This window comes from Diabrotica virgifera, chromosome 1 (genome assembly GCF_917563875.1).
Source record: "Diabrotica virgifera virgifera chromosome 1, PGI_DIABVI_V3a".
NCBI classification, from domain to species: Eukaryota; Metazoa; Arthropoda; class Insecta; order Coleoptera; family Chrysomelidae; genus Diabrotica; species Diabrotica virgifera.
In genome coordinates, this window is record NC_065443.1 from 49,053,683 (window position 1) to 49,069,666 (window position 15,984).

General features: G+C 30.9%; 1 protein-coding gene across 1 annotated transcript in view; it reads right to left on the minus strand.

Annotated features, from left to right (window-relative positions):
- Window positions 1-2,188: 2,188 nt before the first annotated feature.
- LOC114324748 (proton-coupled folate transporter) overlaps window positions 2,189-15,984 on the minus strand; it is a 71,095-nt gene continuing 57,299 nt past the window's right edge. The window contains exons 6-7 of the mRNA XM_028272578.2: window positions 10,514-10,754; window positions 2,189-2,507 (exon numbers count right to left, since the gene is read on the minus strand). Of these exons, the coding sequence (XP_028128379.2) occupies window positions 2,402-2,507; window positions 10,514-10,754 (347 nt within the window). The 3' untranslated portion in view covers window positions 2,189-2,401. The remainder of the gene's footprint in view (window positions 2,508-10,513; window positions 10,755-15,984) is intronic.

The window sequence follows — 15,984 nt, forward strand, 5'->3', positions numbered from 1 at the left end:
AGAGCTAGCTGATCTACAACATATGCTATTAGAATGTCCTTTACATTTTATTGAAATATCAAACTTTTTTGCCAATCTAGTTCAAGTTAATGTACAATTTCCTTTTAATCTTATATACCTTTTACAATCAAACAATCTAGATGTTTATAAAATTTTGTACAACCATGTTAATTGTTTAAAATTAAAGCTCTGAGAAAAAAAGAAAAAAAAATAAAAAAAAAATAATTAAATAAAATAAAAAGATACTAAGATCTAAACCTCCGCGAGGTTGAATCGGGTTTAGGTCTTAGCGCGATAAAAAAATATACAAAAAAAAATATACAAAAAAAAATATACAAAAAAATAATAATAAAAAAAAAATAAAAAATGTAATAAAAAAAATGTTAAAAAATATAATAAAAAAAACAGAGTAAAAAAAAACAGTAGTACTAATAGTTTTAAATTTAGATACTAAGCATATATTTTGTAAAAGAGAGAATTCAAAACACATTGACTGGCCAGTTGGTTGCTTAAACCAGTGCCAATAAAACGTAAACACACACACGTAGCTACATATTGGGAGGCCTAAGTATTTAAACTACATCATTTGTTTTATTATCCGAATCTCCAGCTCTACTTTACATCTTAGTAGATTTACTGTTATCACCATATACAGTGACGAGCGCACTAATAACCGGCAAAATAACGCAAAAGATGGAAAACATATTAAGTTGTGGGATAAAAAGGGATGAACCTAAAAGAGGTATTAAATTTAGTGATAGTAACTTATAGATTGACATTATATTGATTGTTTCCCACTTTAGACATATCGGATGAATTTGAGAAATGCCATTGTCACAGTGACGGTTTTAATTGACATACTTCTCTGATACCTCTAAAGGTGAGAAACAATCAATATAATGTTAATTTATATGTTACTATCGCTAAATTTAACAACTCTACTAGTTTTATTTCTTTTTATCTCACAATTTAATATGTTTTCCATCTTTTGCGTTATTTTGCCGGTTATTAGCACGCTCATCACTGTATATTTTATCTTTTTGGTGAAATTAACATGTTAAATTTTTTGGCGGTTACATGAAATTGGTGCAGAATACGTTGTAAATGATCTTCACTTTGAGAGATTATTATTGCATCGCATGTACAGCAGATTATTTTAAGGTGTTTCTCTAATATTTGGTCTCCTCTTATAGTTCTTACTTTTTTTATTATTTCATCCATGACCAGATTGAACAATACAAGACTTAGGGAATCTCCCTGTTTTATTCTATTGCTAATTTCAATTGATTGATTTCTTGAAATTTCTCCTTGGTATTTTTCTAGACAGCAACCTTAAATGGTCCCCTCATATCGATTTGTTAAGGAAAAAACTTTCTTCAGCTTGCTCTGCTATAAGATCTGTCTCGAATGGACTCAATTTAGCATCTTTCAAAATAACATATTTTTCTTTGTTCGAGTTGCATCTTCGATATGGTCTTTCTTTTTCTGGTTCTGGTACAGCTACCCAATTCGATTTTATTTTCAAATTATAAAAAAAGAACAATAAGAAAATATATCTCTTTGGCCTCAGAGGAACAACACATTGCAGAAGTCACTTCAAGGATCACGGAATTTTAACCCTTCCATGTTTGTATATTTTAGAAAGTATTTGCTCAATTCTGGTCATGTACAAGTTGTCACCTAAACTCTGCCATGTAAGGTTCTACCTACAATTTTCCAACCAATATGGTTGATGTCATGTGATGCCAGGGGTTAATCTAGAAATATTTTTAACATCCTTTAAAATCAGATAACATAATGTAACCCCAACTGTTGAAAATCAATTTAAGGGTTTTTACTCGTACATTTTGGTGGCTTAAAGCATGTAAACCTGTGATAACACTGATGATGGAATATTAATTTCGAAAACATTTTGTGATACAGCCCTTTTTAGGGATTTTAAATACATATACCTTTTACAAAATAAGGTTTTTTTTGTGATTTATGGTATTTAGGAATTTTTCCTTGTAATATTTTTATATTGCAAACGGTAACATTTCACATATTGTTTGTATTTTCAAAACCGCTCTGTAAATATAGATAATATATCATAGCATAATATTATGCTATCTGTAAAAAACTTTTTCTAAAAAAAACAAACTACCCACTAATAACCCCAGGAGCTGATGCGGTTAAAGAAAACTCAATGTGGAACCGAAAGGTCACATAAATTTTTTAATAATTATTTTGGTTAATAAAAAAGTGTAATAAAATAAAAACATATATTTTTCACATTTAAAAGGATAATTTAAAAAATCGGTATTTAAACCAAAGAGAATTTGTTCACAGAACATAATAAAAATATCTTGGTTCATCCATAATAGTAAGTACACCAGCGGACTGCATAATGTAGATTTACATTTTACACTTCACTTAGGTTTTTCTTAGTTTCCACTTCTTTTTCTTTGGCTTCTATCTTACCATTACTGTCAATTACTGGTTTGGGCATTTCATACCTCATTAGGTTTCTAGAATAAAAATGATATTACAACTCTTCCCCCACTGCCTCCCTTCCCCCTCCCTTCCAGTTCCCCCACCCCTTATTTTTAGATAGGGAATAGGGGTGGTGTGCTAGCTCATTTGAAAGGTTATTCAATTATCTCTTCAGTAATATTAACATCGACATAACTCTTTATACAGAGTGTCCAAGAAAAATTATTTTGAATTAAATTAATTGACTCAAAAAGAAGAATGTATGTAATTTATTTAACTCAAAATACATTCTACTGCTGACAGAAACAGAAAATAATATTTATTTGATAAATAAACATTGTTTGTTGCTTAAATTCAATATTCAACCTACCAAAAGGCAGATGTGTACCAGCTTTAGCATTGAAATTAAGCGAAAAGTAATGTTTATTTATCAAACAACATTTTCCTTTGTTTTGCGACCGCAGTGGAATGTATTTTGAATAAAATAAATTACATACATTCTTTTTTTTGTGTCAATTAATTTAATTAATTTTTTTTTCTTGGACACCCTGTATAAATAATTATGTTAATGTATAGAATACTGAATAGAGAATTTGATAACCTTTCAAATGAGCTAGCACACGATTTTATTAAAAATAAGGGGTGGGGGAAGTGGAAGGAAGGAGGTTAACAAATGACAAATGTATGTACCGTAGAAATGTGTCTCAATTAGATCAAAAATCGACCTGTTTCATGTCATTTCCTTCAAATCCAATAAATACTGCCAAATATCGAGATGGACTGTTTTCTTTTGCTCACCCTGTATAATAAGATTGTGCTACTCCAATGCGATAAACAAAAACCAACTGAAATAAATTGAATTATTTTTATACTGGTATATGAAGTTGCTTATAAAGTTGTGAAATCCACCTTGTAATACATTGAAATTTTTGTTTAGCTTAGTTGTTATGACTTGGAGGGCTACATAGTAATATTTATTTTATGTCTATATTTCTATTAAGTTAGCCTGTCGTTCCTACTACATTTAGGTCCGGTTTCACCAACAACAAATAAAACAATGAATAGTTATTCGGCAAATAAAATTTATTAGACGTTTATATTTTTATTTTGTTTCAATATAATTTTGATTCTTTCATTCATAGGAGATTCTGACCAATAGAAAGCTACAGAAATAAAAGTTAAAGTGATTATTTCATTCATAGGAGATTCTGACCAATAGATTCTACAGAAATCTGAATTAAATTGATAATTTTTGATAATATCCCGTCGTTAAGTATATTACGTCAGATGCCCTTCGTTGCTACGAAAAAATACATTCAGTGACATTAATGACAATTAATGTTTTAAAAATTATAAAAGTGATGACTTTCAATCGTCAAATATTTATAAAAACTGTGTGTTTAATGGTACTTACATAAATAAATTACAATAAAATTTTGGTTTTGAACAGGTTTTATTCATGAAATAATCGCAACAAATTGCACTCGACCTCTGAAATTAATATAGAATTTTTGCTCTCGTGACACTTTGACATACTGTCCAATTAAAACTGTCAAAGTGTCACTCGGGAAAAATTCAATAATTTCAGAGCTCTTGTGCAATTACTACTGATAATTTTTAATAATATCCCATCGTCAAGCATTACGTCAGATGTCCTTCGTTACTATAATCCGTCCCACCTTGACTTTACAATATAGGGAATACAGGCAATGCAGTCCTTATGAGAGATTTTAGCGCGATGATGCCGATTTTATCAAAAAAAAATTTGTATTCGAACATTATAGAGAGTCAGTTAAAACTGTTTTAGAAAGGCAATCTACAATTTTAAGATTCATATGCGTAATAACTAAAGCTCGGATTATAGGCAAAAAGAGGCATTTTAGGCCTATTATATTATTATTTATATTATTATATTATTATATTATTATTATTATTATTGGCCTATTATTTGCCTAGGCAAAATGCCTCTTTTTGCCTATTGTGTCTATTATAATTGTTTTTTGCACTTTTTGCCTTTTTTCGTAAATTCCGCCTATTTGTGCTTTTTTTAAAATTTCATGGTACTACCCATGATATTATTCTATTACTAAACCATTCTATAATAAAATTTTGGGTCAATAATAAAATATCAATGGTTTGTTTATATAACAGATTTCTAGGAAAATGTACCTGATCGAGACGTGAGGGTTAACTATTTGGAAATCCCTAAGCTTTATTAGTTTATTATCAGTTGTACAGTCGGTTACTGTATCAGAGTTTAGTCACAAATTGCTATATCCTAGTTTAGTTTTGTTGCGTATACCGAAAAGCAAAGAACACGTTTTAAAACGTTTTAGACATTTGTGTGAAAAGATGACATCCAAATTAAGGCTATGGATCGCACCTTATTCGGAACTTTCTCTAGAAGGAGATGGAGCATTTTGCAAATCGGTAAGTTTTATTTTTTCTCTTTTTTTCTCGTCCCACGACATAACTAAATTCTAAAGCGGTTTTAGAATTCTAATTATTTTTTTTTAATTCTCAGATTTCAAGTAGAAAAAAGTACTTTATTGACCAGCATTGTGGAACCCCACTTCATAAACGTAATTTGGAAAAATTAAATTCCTCTAAGTTAGCCCAAATATTTCTGCGGGATAGTTTAAGCAGTTCAAAAAAAAAGGAGCAAGACGCATTTAAATTTGATTTATGCCAGATGATGATTGCATCAAACATTCCTTTATATAAAGTTAATAACCCTAGTTTTAAATGCTTTTTCGAAAAATATCTTAATAAATCCTTACCGGATAAGAGTACATTGAGAAAACATACTGTGGAAAAATGTTATGTGGAATGTATTTCAAAAATTAAGCGGGAGTTAGAGGGCAATTTTTTGTATATTATCGTGGATGAAACGACAGATGTATGCGGCAGGTATATAGCTAATTTAATGATTGGAATTTTGAACGAATACTTTGCGAGAAAACCTTATTTAGTTGCCGTTAAAGAATTGGAAAAAACAAACAATTTAACAATAAGTCGATTTATACAAGATAGTTTAACAAACCTCTTTTTACCCAACCCTATACCAGTGAATAAAATAGTTTTAATGCTTTCAGATGCTGCGGCATATATGTTAAAAGCTGCTGTTAATTTAAAGATTTCTTATCCTAATTTAATTCATTGCACTTGCGTAGCCCACGGGGTAAATAGAATTGCTGAAGAAATAAGAAATCTGTTTCCGTTGGTAAATAATTTTATAAATTTTATGAAAAAAGTTTTTGTAAAGGCTCCGTTGAGGGCGCAAATATATAAAGAAAGACTTCCCGGTGTCCCTTTGCCACCTAAACCAGTAATTACGAGGTGGGGAACCTGGCTCGAAGCAGTTTTTTTTTTACTTTGAACACTGCAATGAAATAGAATTAGTTATGTCAGAATGTGATGATGATATTTCCGAAGCCATTCGAAAAGCAAAAAAAAATATTAAAAAATCCCAAATTGAAACAGGAACTCGCTTATATCAATGACAATTATAAATTAATAGTTACCACAATTACCTTATTAGAAAAACAAGAGATAAATTTATGTGAGTCAGTAAAATTAATAGATAATTTAAAGACGAAAATTAAATCGGCACATGGAAGTAACGGTCAATTAATTTAAAAAAAAAATGAAATATGTTTTCAACAAGAATGAAGGTTTTTCGTTTTTATCTAATATTGCTCAAGTTTTGAATGGGACATTTTCCGAGGAATTACAAATTATGCCAGATTTATTATCCGCTCTGAAATATGCTCCAATGACATCTGTCTATGTCGAACGTTCGTTTTCAATGTACAAATTAATTTTAAGTGATCGAAGACATAGTTTTAAGACCGAAAATATTGAAAAACATTTAGTTGCTTCTATTAATGATACAATTTTAAGTGGTTATAAATAATAAGTTGTATTCCTTTATTGCCTATATTTTGCCTAAATGTTAATATTCCTGCCTTTTTTAATAAAAATCTTTGCCTATATAGGCGCCTTTTTCTTCAATTTTTGTGGCCTATAAATCCGAGCTTTAGTAATAACTATAGTATATCAAATAAACTTAAACGCACTCGGATCCTAAAATTGTAGATTTTCTTTCTAAAACAGGTTTAATTTAATCTCTCTAATGTTCGATTACAAATTCTTTTTGATAAAATCGGCATCAGCGCGCTAAAAACTCTCACAAGGACTGCATTGCCTATGTTCCCTATACTGTAAAGTCAAGGTGGGATGGCGTGACCCGTCAAAATAGCCCGGTCAAAACAGCCCCGTCAAAAAAGCGCCGTCAAAATAGCTTGAACACAAAATAGCCCCGACAAAATAGCCCGCAAACAAAATAGCCCCGACAAAATAGGTCGCACACAAAATAGCCCCGGTCAAAACAGCCCCGGCTAAAATAGCCCCGGCTAAAACAGCCTCTTATAAAAAATTACATAATTATTTATACAAGGTGTCCAAAAACTTTTTTTAATTTAAATTATTTGACAAAAAGGAAGAATTTATTTAATTTATTTAGTTTAAAATGTATTTTACTGTTGCCCGAAAACAGAAAAAATGTTTATATCATAAATAAACATTGATTTTCGCTTAACTTAAATGTTCAATCTTCCAAGAGGCAGGGAAGACAGGACTCGAGTTCTCTGAAAAGACCATTTTTATTTAATGTGGTTAAGATAAACATCCGAATAGATGATAATTACCATGTCCGAAAAAATGTATTTTTAAGGAATTATTTCATGATGAATTCTGAAGGGAGCTTTTTTTGTCGGGGCTATTTTGACGAGGCTATTTTGTCGGGACTATTTTGTCGGCGGGCTATTATTCCGCGGCTATTTTGTCTGCAGGCTATTTTGTCGGAGCTATTTTGTGTGCGGGATATTATGTCGGGGCTATTTTGTCGGAGATTTTTTGACGAGGCTATTTTGACGGGGTACCGTGGGATGGACATAGGCAAAAATGAACATTAAGTGATTAATTGTCATGAATAATTAATGTTTTACAACTTGTCATAGAGAACATCAAGAAACCATTTAGCAAATATTCAGGTGAAGATATGAATAAAATATTAGTCAAAATTATTTAAAAAAAAAGACAGTTTTATTCATGAAATAATCTCAGCGAATTACCCTCGATCTCTAAAGTATGATCGAGTTGTTGTTCTCGTGCCACTTTGACATAATTTCACTCCCCTTTTAGTCGTGAAATTAAAACTGTCAAAATGTCACTCGGAAAACAAATCAACAATTTTAGAGCTCTCATGCAATTACTACTGATAATTTAAAGTTAACCTGACGAATTTACTTTTTTATAGATATTTACAGCGAGATTAACTTGCCAATGTATTCGAAGAGTAAATATTTATTTGAGAAATAAATAAAATAAGTCTTATTTGACATTAGTAAAATGGAGACATGGCAGGTTATTGGTCGAATAACTTTATTCATAGAATAAACTACTATTTGTCGTTGGTGAAACCGGCCATTGGTAATATGTAGGTAACTAGTAATAAAAAAGTGAAAAAATTTTTGACTGAACTACAAATACTTAAGAGGATGGGTACGTATTTTCGGCTGCAATGCTATTCAAATGGGGATTCATTTTTTTCCAATCCTGAGAAAACTAGTAAGTATGATTGAAAAATTTAAAAGCAGAATGAAAGATTACGTTATTAGCAAGGGTCAAAAGTTCCTGAGAACTTCTATAATGTTTATTTTAATAAATTACAGGGGTGAAAATCTAAGATAAAATTTAGTGTGATTTTTAATTTCAAATATCTGATTCAAAATAAACTTTTTATTTATTCTAAGGGACTTTCGGCCCTCGGTAATAATTTAGTCTCATTCTGCGTTTAAATTTTAAAAAATATTTATTGGTTTTCAGGATTCGAAAAAAATGAACACAATCTCCGTGGTAATATTTTCCAAATTTATCTTTGTCTTACAACGCACTCAGTCGAATAGAATATTGTCAGCATATTGTCAGTCAGACAGTGTCAATCAGTGACAATTTTAAATATTTGACATGGCATCGGAAATATTTTGAGTTGTTGATTAAATACTATTGATATATAGGGTATTTGATAAATAATTGATTGAAGACGTGAACTTAATAAAAAGTTATTTATTGTGTACTATTTGTGGAAGATCCAAGCAGAGAATACATCAGGATGATATATCCTGTGATCCAAGTATTTTGTTATTAAAGATGTTCAAAATTGTAAGCGTTCCATAGTAACAATATATTATTAAAAATCACTTTAAACTTTTGCTCTTTTCTCGATTGAGTATTATTTTTTGTTGTACATAAAAATTATTACCATCACTGAATACATCGTTAGTGAAAAAATTATCAGTAGTAATTGCACAAGAGCTCTGAAATTATTGAATTTTTCCCGAGTGACACTTTGACAGTTTTAATTGGACTATGTAAGTACCATTAAACACACAGTTTTTATAAATATTTGACGATTGAAAGTCATCACTTTTATAAGTTTTAAAACATTAATTGTCATTAATGTCACTAAATTTTTTTTTCGTAGAAACGAAGGGCATCTGGCGTAATATACTTAACGACGGGAGATTATCAAAAATTATCGATTTAATTCAGATTTCTGTAGATTTCTATAGGTGAGAATCTCCTATGAATGAAATAATCACATTTATTAACTGAATTAATAATTTGCAATTATACAAATGACAGTTATCCAAGAACATTTAAAAGCCATCTCTTTATTAATGATGACATTTTCAAGTAGAATGGCATTCTAGTAATGTTTGTATATCTATACCAGTGTCAAATTTTACTACACGTAATTTGCCGTGTAAAGACAGAAAAAGTAGGGACAGCCGTAAAATATTTGCGAATTATGTACCGATGGCCTTAACTAGTACATTTCCCATTAAGCCCGGATTACACTAGGTTTCAAATTTCATGAATGTAAATACATACATAGGTGTCAAAATTTCATAATTTAGTGAGGTAAACTTGCTTGCGGGTGGACCAACTACAAACAAGCATTGCAGCACGATAAATTTAAATTACTCCTCCTATTTGAAAAATGAGGATCGATTTTTCCATTTCTTTTCCATTTGGGGTTGAGAAGATTATGACGAATTTTTGGAAACAGTTCTTAATAATACATACATTTTATACATAAATTCGAAAAAAAAAATCGTTAAAAACTAATTATTAAAAATTTTCAAATTCACAATATGTTCGTACACGGAGCGAATATGGGATTGAACCACAATAAAATTATTGGTGTAATGAAAATTATATTTTTCATTCACTAATGTTTGTTGTTTCGATTTCCCTCCGAAAACAGTTCAAAACAAAATAATCTAAAAAATCTGGGAAGATTGTACATCCTAGATTATGTCTTTTCAAAACTTGACATATTTGGGCTAGAACTTACAGTCCAAAGCAAGTGTGTATTTAAAAAAATTTCTTTGGATGTGATTTTATTACCTGAGTGATATATAATTCTGACTGTTTTTTGTGATATTTTGTGTTATTTTTTTTTGTAAAATCTCTATCATAGATGTGGTTGTATAAATTAGAGAAGTTTTTGAACATTTTCTGTAGATAGAGTTTGTTCGTGTAGTTTGTGTTGCATATGTATTGTGCACGAGATTGTTGGTATTTATTCCTCGGCTTCCTTTACTCGCTATTTTTGGTATGTTCCTGTTGTTGACTTCTTTTTTTAGTATGGGGAACCAAAGCTGCTGAGATTGGTTGCTACATATTTTTCTTTGTTAAGTAGGATAAGGGCTTTTTGACTTTTTCAATTCTATTACTTTCATGATTATTAATGTTTTCATTGTACTCTCTGCTTTTTGTCCCAGACATGTCTTCATATCTGTGATTTCTCGTACTCTACATATCTATGTATTGCCTTTCTCCAAAGGTATTTAAATAAAGAACTAATATCTATATCACAGAACACTGTTTCCCATTAGTCTACCTTCGTATAAATTTAAAATTAATAAGTAAAAAAAACTGAAAAAGAGATAGGTGCCTTTTGGATACTTACAAGATAACCAGCACCAATATGCCATAAATTCCCATATTGACAAAATAGAAAAAACCACTGTTTGTGTTAATGGTAGCATTATATATTTGCGGATAAACGCTCGAAGACAGTAGTTGCGCTACACTGTCTATAGCAGAAGAAGTAGCGTAAACTTTTCCTAATTCGTGTGATAGTACCATAAATGATATCAAAGTTCGAACCATTGATGTGCATAGTGTTCCAAAACACCGGATTGTATAGGCTAGAAATACAAGGAATATCATATTATTAACATATTAAGTATTTATTTTACATAGCGCATTATATAGTCCCGAAATTGTTTTCAATAGTAATTTCAGCTTGCATGACAGGTCCTGTCGATAATAAACTATAAGTCACAAAATATTCTCTGGATTTTTGGTTTGGGATTTTACTCAAAAAATATATACTAAGATGGTCTGAAATATTGTTATTCTAATCCAGATATCTCATGACTAGGGAGCGGATTTATATGCGATCAATTTTGATGAAATATGCTTATAGGGTGAGGCAGATAAAGGGCCTATTAGAAATATCTCGAGAACTAAAGGTAACTGAATTATGAAAATTGGAATAATGGGGTTCTGAAGACTGATCTATTTAATGAAAATATTTTCATCTACTTGGTACTTCCGGTTATACCGGAAGTTGCTTATAACTTCGTTTTTTAAATGGGACACCCTGTATATTTTGACATTTTTGGATTCTTCTCGATTTCTTCTTTCTTAAAATATAATGTTTTGTAACATTATAGAGGGTAGGTTAAAGGATAATTACGTTTTTTATTAATTTCGTAGCAATATTCACACCCTGTAGGATTGTAGTAGTTTGACATAATAAATTCTATTTATATTCAAATGATTTTCAATATAGTCTACTTTTATTAGCAATTATTAGTATAGCTAAATTTTTAATTTTAGTATACAGGGTGGGTCTAAACTCGGAATGAGTATTATCTGAGTTTTCTTAAATGGAACACCCTATATTTTAGTATTGTAATGAAATGATATTTCATGGTACTTTTTTATTTTTTAAGCATTCCCTATACCTAACTGCTTTAATTTGTGCTTAATTGTTAATCGCACCAACAATCTTAACTTCGATGGTATTTTGACAGTTCAACCATTATTGGCAATTTTAAGTATCAGTCTAGATTAATATGTATTTATTTCCAAAAAATTATTTGTGATTGAATATTTTCACGGCCAACCTAATACAATTTCACATATTTTGTGTTGCAATTAATGTTTTGCTTGAATCACCAATAACTCACAAATTAAAGCAGTTAGGTATAGGGAGTGCTTAAGTAATTAAAATGTACCATAAAACAACATTTCATTACAATACTAAAATACAGGGTGTTCCATTTAAGAAAACTCTCATTCTAAGAAAATACTCATTCCGTGTTTCGACCAACCCTTTATATTAAAACGAAAAATTTAGCTATACTAATAATTGTTAACAATAGAAGACCATATTAAAAAACATTTGAACATAAATAGAATTTATTATGTCAAACTACTACAAGCCTACAGGGTGTGAATATTGCTACGAAATTAATAAGAAAACGTAATTATCTTTTAACCTACCCTGTATAATATTACAAAACCTTATATTTAAAGAAAGAAAAAATCGAGAAGAATGCAAAAATGTAAAAATATACAGGGTGTCCCATTTAAAAAAACGAAGTTACAATCAACTTCCGGTATAACCGGAAGTAGCAAAGAGACCAAAATATTTTCATTAAATAGTTCACACCTCAAAACCCCTGTATAACAATTTTCATGATTTTCTTACCTTTAGTTCTCGAGATATTTCTAATAGGCACTTTATCTGCCTCACCCTGTATATGCAGTAAAAAATTACGTAATATGCACACGATATCCACAAAAATTCAAAAAATGCGAATTTCGAGAAACCGCAAATTTTTCTTTCTATTATATTTTAGGAGGTTCTTTTATAGGTGGGGCGGCAATCTTATTTATTATCTTTCAAATAAAATTATTATTTGTTTTATGTGCAATTTATTCACATTTTTTACAAAAACTGATACCAATAGTTCCCTATTTAAAATAAAAAAACAATATCACCATATATTATATTATCTTCGATTATAATTCACTACAATGTGTTTTTCCAACTTTTTTACGAAGAAACATTTTCTTTGATCAGACAAAATATTTTTATAACTTTAAAAACTCCTTTCAACATCAACAGAAGTTATTCAAGTGTATGTAAAATAACTTGTTTAAGCCGAAAATTCTGCACCAAAATCAATTTCAAAATTTCCATTATCCCTTATCCGGGCAACACATTTTACTTACGTAACAAGGCAACTCGGGTCCGTTGGGCCCACAACTGTTCGTGAATGTACTATTCATATTTACCCATATATTTCTAATATTTTTTCATTTTTTAATAAAAGGAGCTACTATAGTATGCGGTCTACCTTGAGGGTGCGATCTACGTGAAGAACTTACCATATTTTCATGCCATACTTATCTGACTTTGAAGGCATATACTGCTTGAAAGATTACCTACCTCTATAAGTAACAAGTTGCTCATCTACCGTTGTTTTTTCGTGGTAAATAGTATTTATTAAAGTTTTGTTTGACTTGATTCCACACATCGCGTATTGCTGCTAATTTGTCGTCCCTTCTTCGTTCAGACCTCATGTCCTTATCGTCAAATCGAACAAATCTTAGCAAATTTTTGAATCGTTTTAACCCCATGGTAGCTTTAAATATAGTAGGTCCATAAAACTTAGTCCAAAGTATTATGGATTGTGGATCCACATTATGGATGTGGGCACTCAGGTGCCCTGCAGTTAGTAGTAGTCCAATAAAGGCATATAGCTCTGTAGAGTCGCAATATTTCCAGTTCTCTATCCCCAGGACTTTTTCGACTTCTTTATTTGTACACTTCACTATTTCGTTCATAATTTTTCTGTCCACAAACAAACAAAAGGAATCAACAGGAACATCTACACTTTGACCAGGGGCTAACATTACTTTGTGCGTTTTGCTTTTTATTATATCGCAAGATCGCATACGTCCTGTCGGTTGTGGTTGACTCTTTCAGTTAATTCTATCCTTAGTTTCAAAAATTACATACTCTGAAATCTGGGAACCTGTAGCTACACATTCTTCTTCATTATCACTCAATACTACTTGCTGATCATCCTCTTCTTTTGCTTCCAAAAAATGATCTTGAATTTCACAGTCACTTTCAATGCCACCTACTTCAGGAGATTCTTCATCATCGAAATCCCATAAATTATTAGCAATATCTTGCAGTTATGCAGCTGATGATGGTTTTCGGGACATTTTATTTGCACTATCTACTTTCACTGTAATTCAATATAATTTTAGGAACTTAGTTGTCGACACTACCATCGATAGCATACGATTGATAGCAGATGTATTATTTATTTCAAAATATGTATAGGTACCTACTTAACAATATTATTGCATTTCAACCATGATTATCAGAAAATTCATTTAGAATATATATAACACCTATTTTAAGCATATCTTTGATGTTCACATCAAAGAGATGTTTATATTGTTTGTTTCAGGTTTAGACTTTATTATTGGATTTCCGGAATCATAAAAGTCGTTTAGATAATCGACGAAAACATTACCTGACTGCTAGATTAACATCTGTAACAAAGATTTAGATTTTAGGTATAAATACAAATAGGATCCGACGGGCCCGTGTTGCCCCTTTACGTGACAAAATTCTTTCGACGCAATAATTTCAAAAATAATAACGTATATTTTGAATAGCTCATGACTATGTTGAAAGAAACATACTTTTAAACAAATTCAGTGATGCATAAATCTCAATAAATTTTTTTTATCAGTTTATGTTAAAAGAATTGCCGTCTCGGGCCTGTTGGACCCACCTTGCCCGGATAAGGGTTAAAAATTTCGCATGTTATGTCCTCCAAAGTTTTAAAGCCGTTTAAAGACGGGATCTGGTCTAAAGCATGAATATTTCAATTTCCGTTAGAAAATCGTAAAACTATGGTTAAAGGTGTAAATTCTCTTAACAATAGGGGATTTAAAAGAATCACCAGAATTATAATAAAAGTAAATAAAATTCAGATTTCCCGGTAAACCATCCTTCATCATTTTAACATCCTACAATCATTTTAAAGATCGACGTAGCGTAGAGACTTTGTGTAAAGATCGGGTATTTTCTAAGAAAAAATGAAAAGGCAGAGAATGAGCCGTCTCTCTTCAGGTAGTTCTCGAATTAATAGAACAGGTTTTGCGGGGAAATATTTTGTGTTGAATTAAAAAATTTAAATTTCTTTTGGACTTAAATGTTTTTAAATAGGCACAAAATATGCATGTTTCTTTGAAAATATGCAAAATTTAGTAAAGTTCTCAAATATGCGAAATATTCCTGCAATATGCATTTAGCATAAAGTCCGCTCCCTACTCATGACCACTTGTCATGAGATTATGTAAGTACATATTAGAAGAAACCAATAAAATTTCAAGTGAGTCCAATCAGTATGTTACTTTAATTAGCTTTGTAAAGCAAAAGTATTATGGTGCACGTTATGTTAAATATTGTTTCTTCGAGCTGTATTCGTTTTTACGAGGTAGGTTGCTAACCTTGCCAATCACCGTCCAAATTTTATTCTGGATTTGGACCGGCTACCGTAACGTTACTCGATCCACCCCGCAATTACTCCAGGCTAGAGATGTATCAAGTCAAACTAGTTTGATTCTATTCAACAAACTTGACTTGACTTGAAAACCAAACTTTTTTTCTAAAAAAGTTTGACTTGACTTGATTACGATATCTTTAGATTTGACATGAAATCAAACTTCTTCAAACAGTTTGAAGTTTGAATATCATATTGCGCAACGTGTTTATTTCCATTTCTAATTGAGAGGGTACCTACTACCTACTGACTTTTGTTTTGACTTATTTGGAGAGGTCTAAATCTGTACTCTGCTACTCCTCAAATTAGTTTGTAGTTCATATTAAGAAGTATGGGCTTGGCTTGTTTATTACGTTCGTTTTGAAGTATGTGCTTTGTGAAATAATATCTTATCTACTTCTTCTTTTTATATAGACATTACTCTCTCTGTTTTTCAATGTGCCTCCAGTAAGTTGTCATTTTATCTTTTTCGTGGTCTTCCCACTGATCGTCTTCCTATTGAGGAACCGTCTCTCGCCGTCCTTACTACTCTATTTGTTGTCATTCGGCTTATGTGGTCGTTTCAATCTACTCTTCTGCTTTTCACCTAGTTATTAATGTTGTCCACCTTGCATCTGCTTCGTATATCTGCACTTCTAGCTCTATCCCACAGCGTTTTACCATCGATTTTTCGCAATGTTTTCATCTCTGCTGTTTCTAGCATTCTTTTTGTCCTTTCTGTATCAGGTCGTGTTTCTGCCGCGTATGTCATTGTTGGTCTGATGACTGTTTT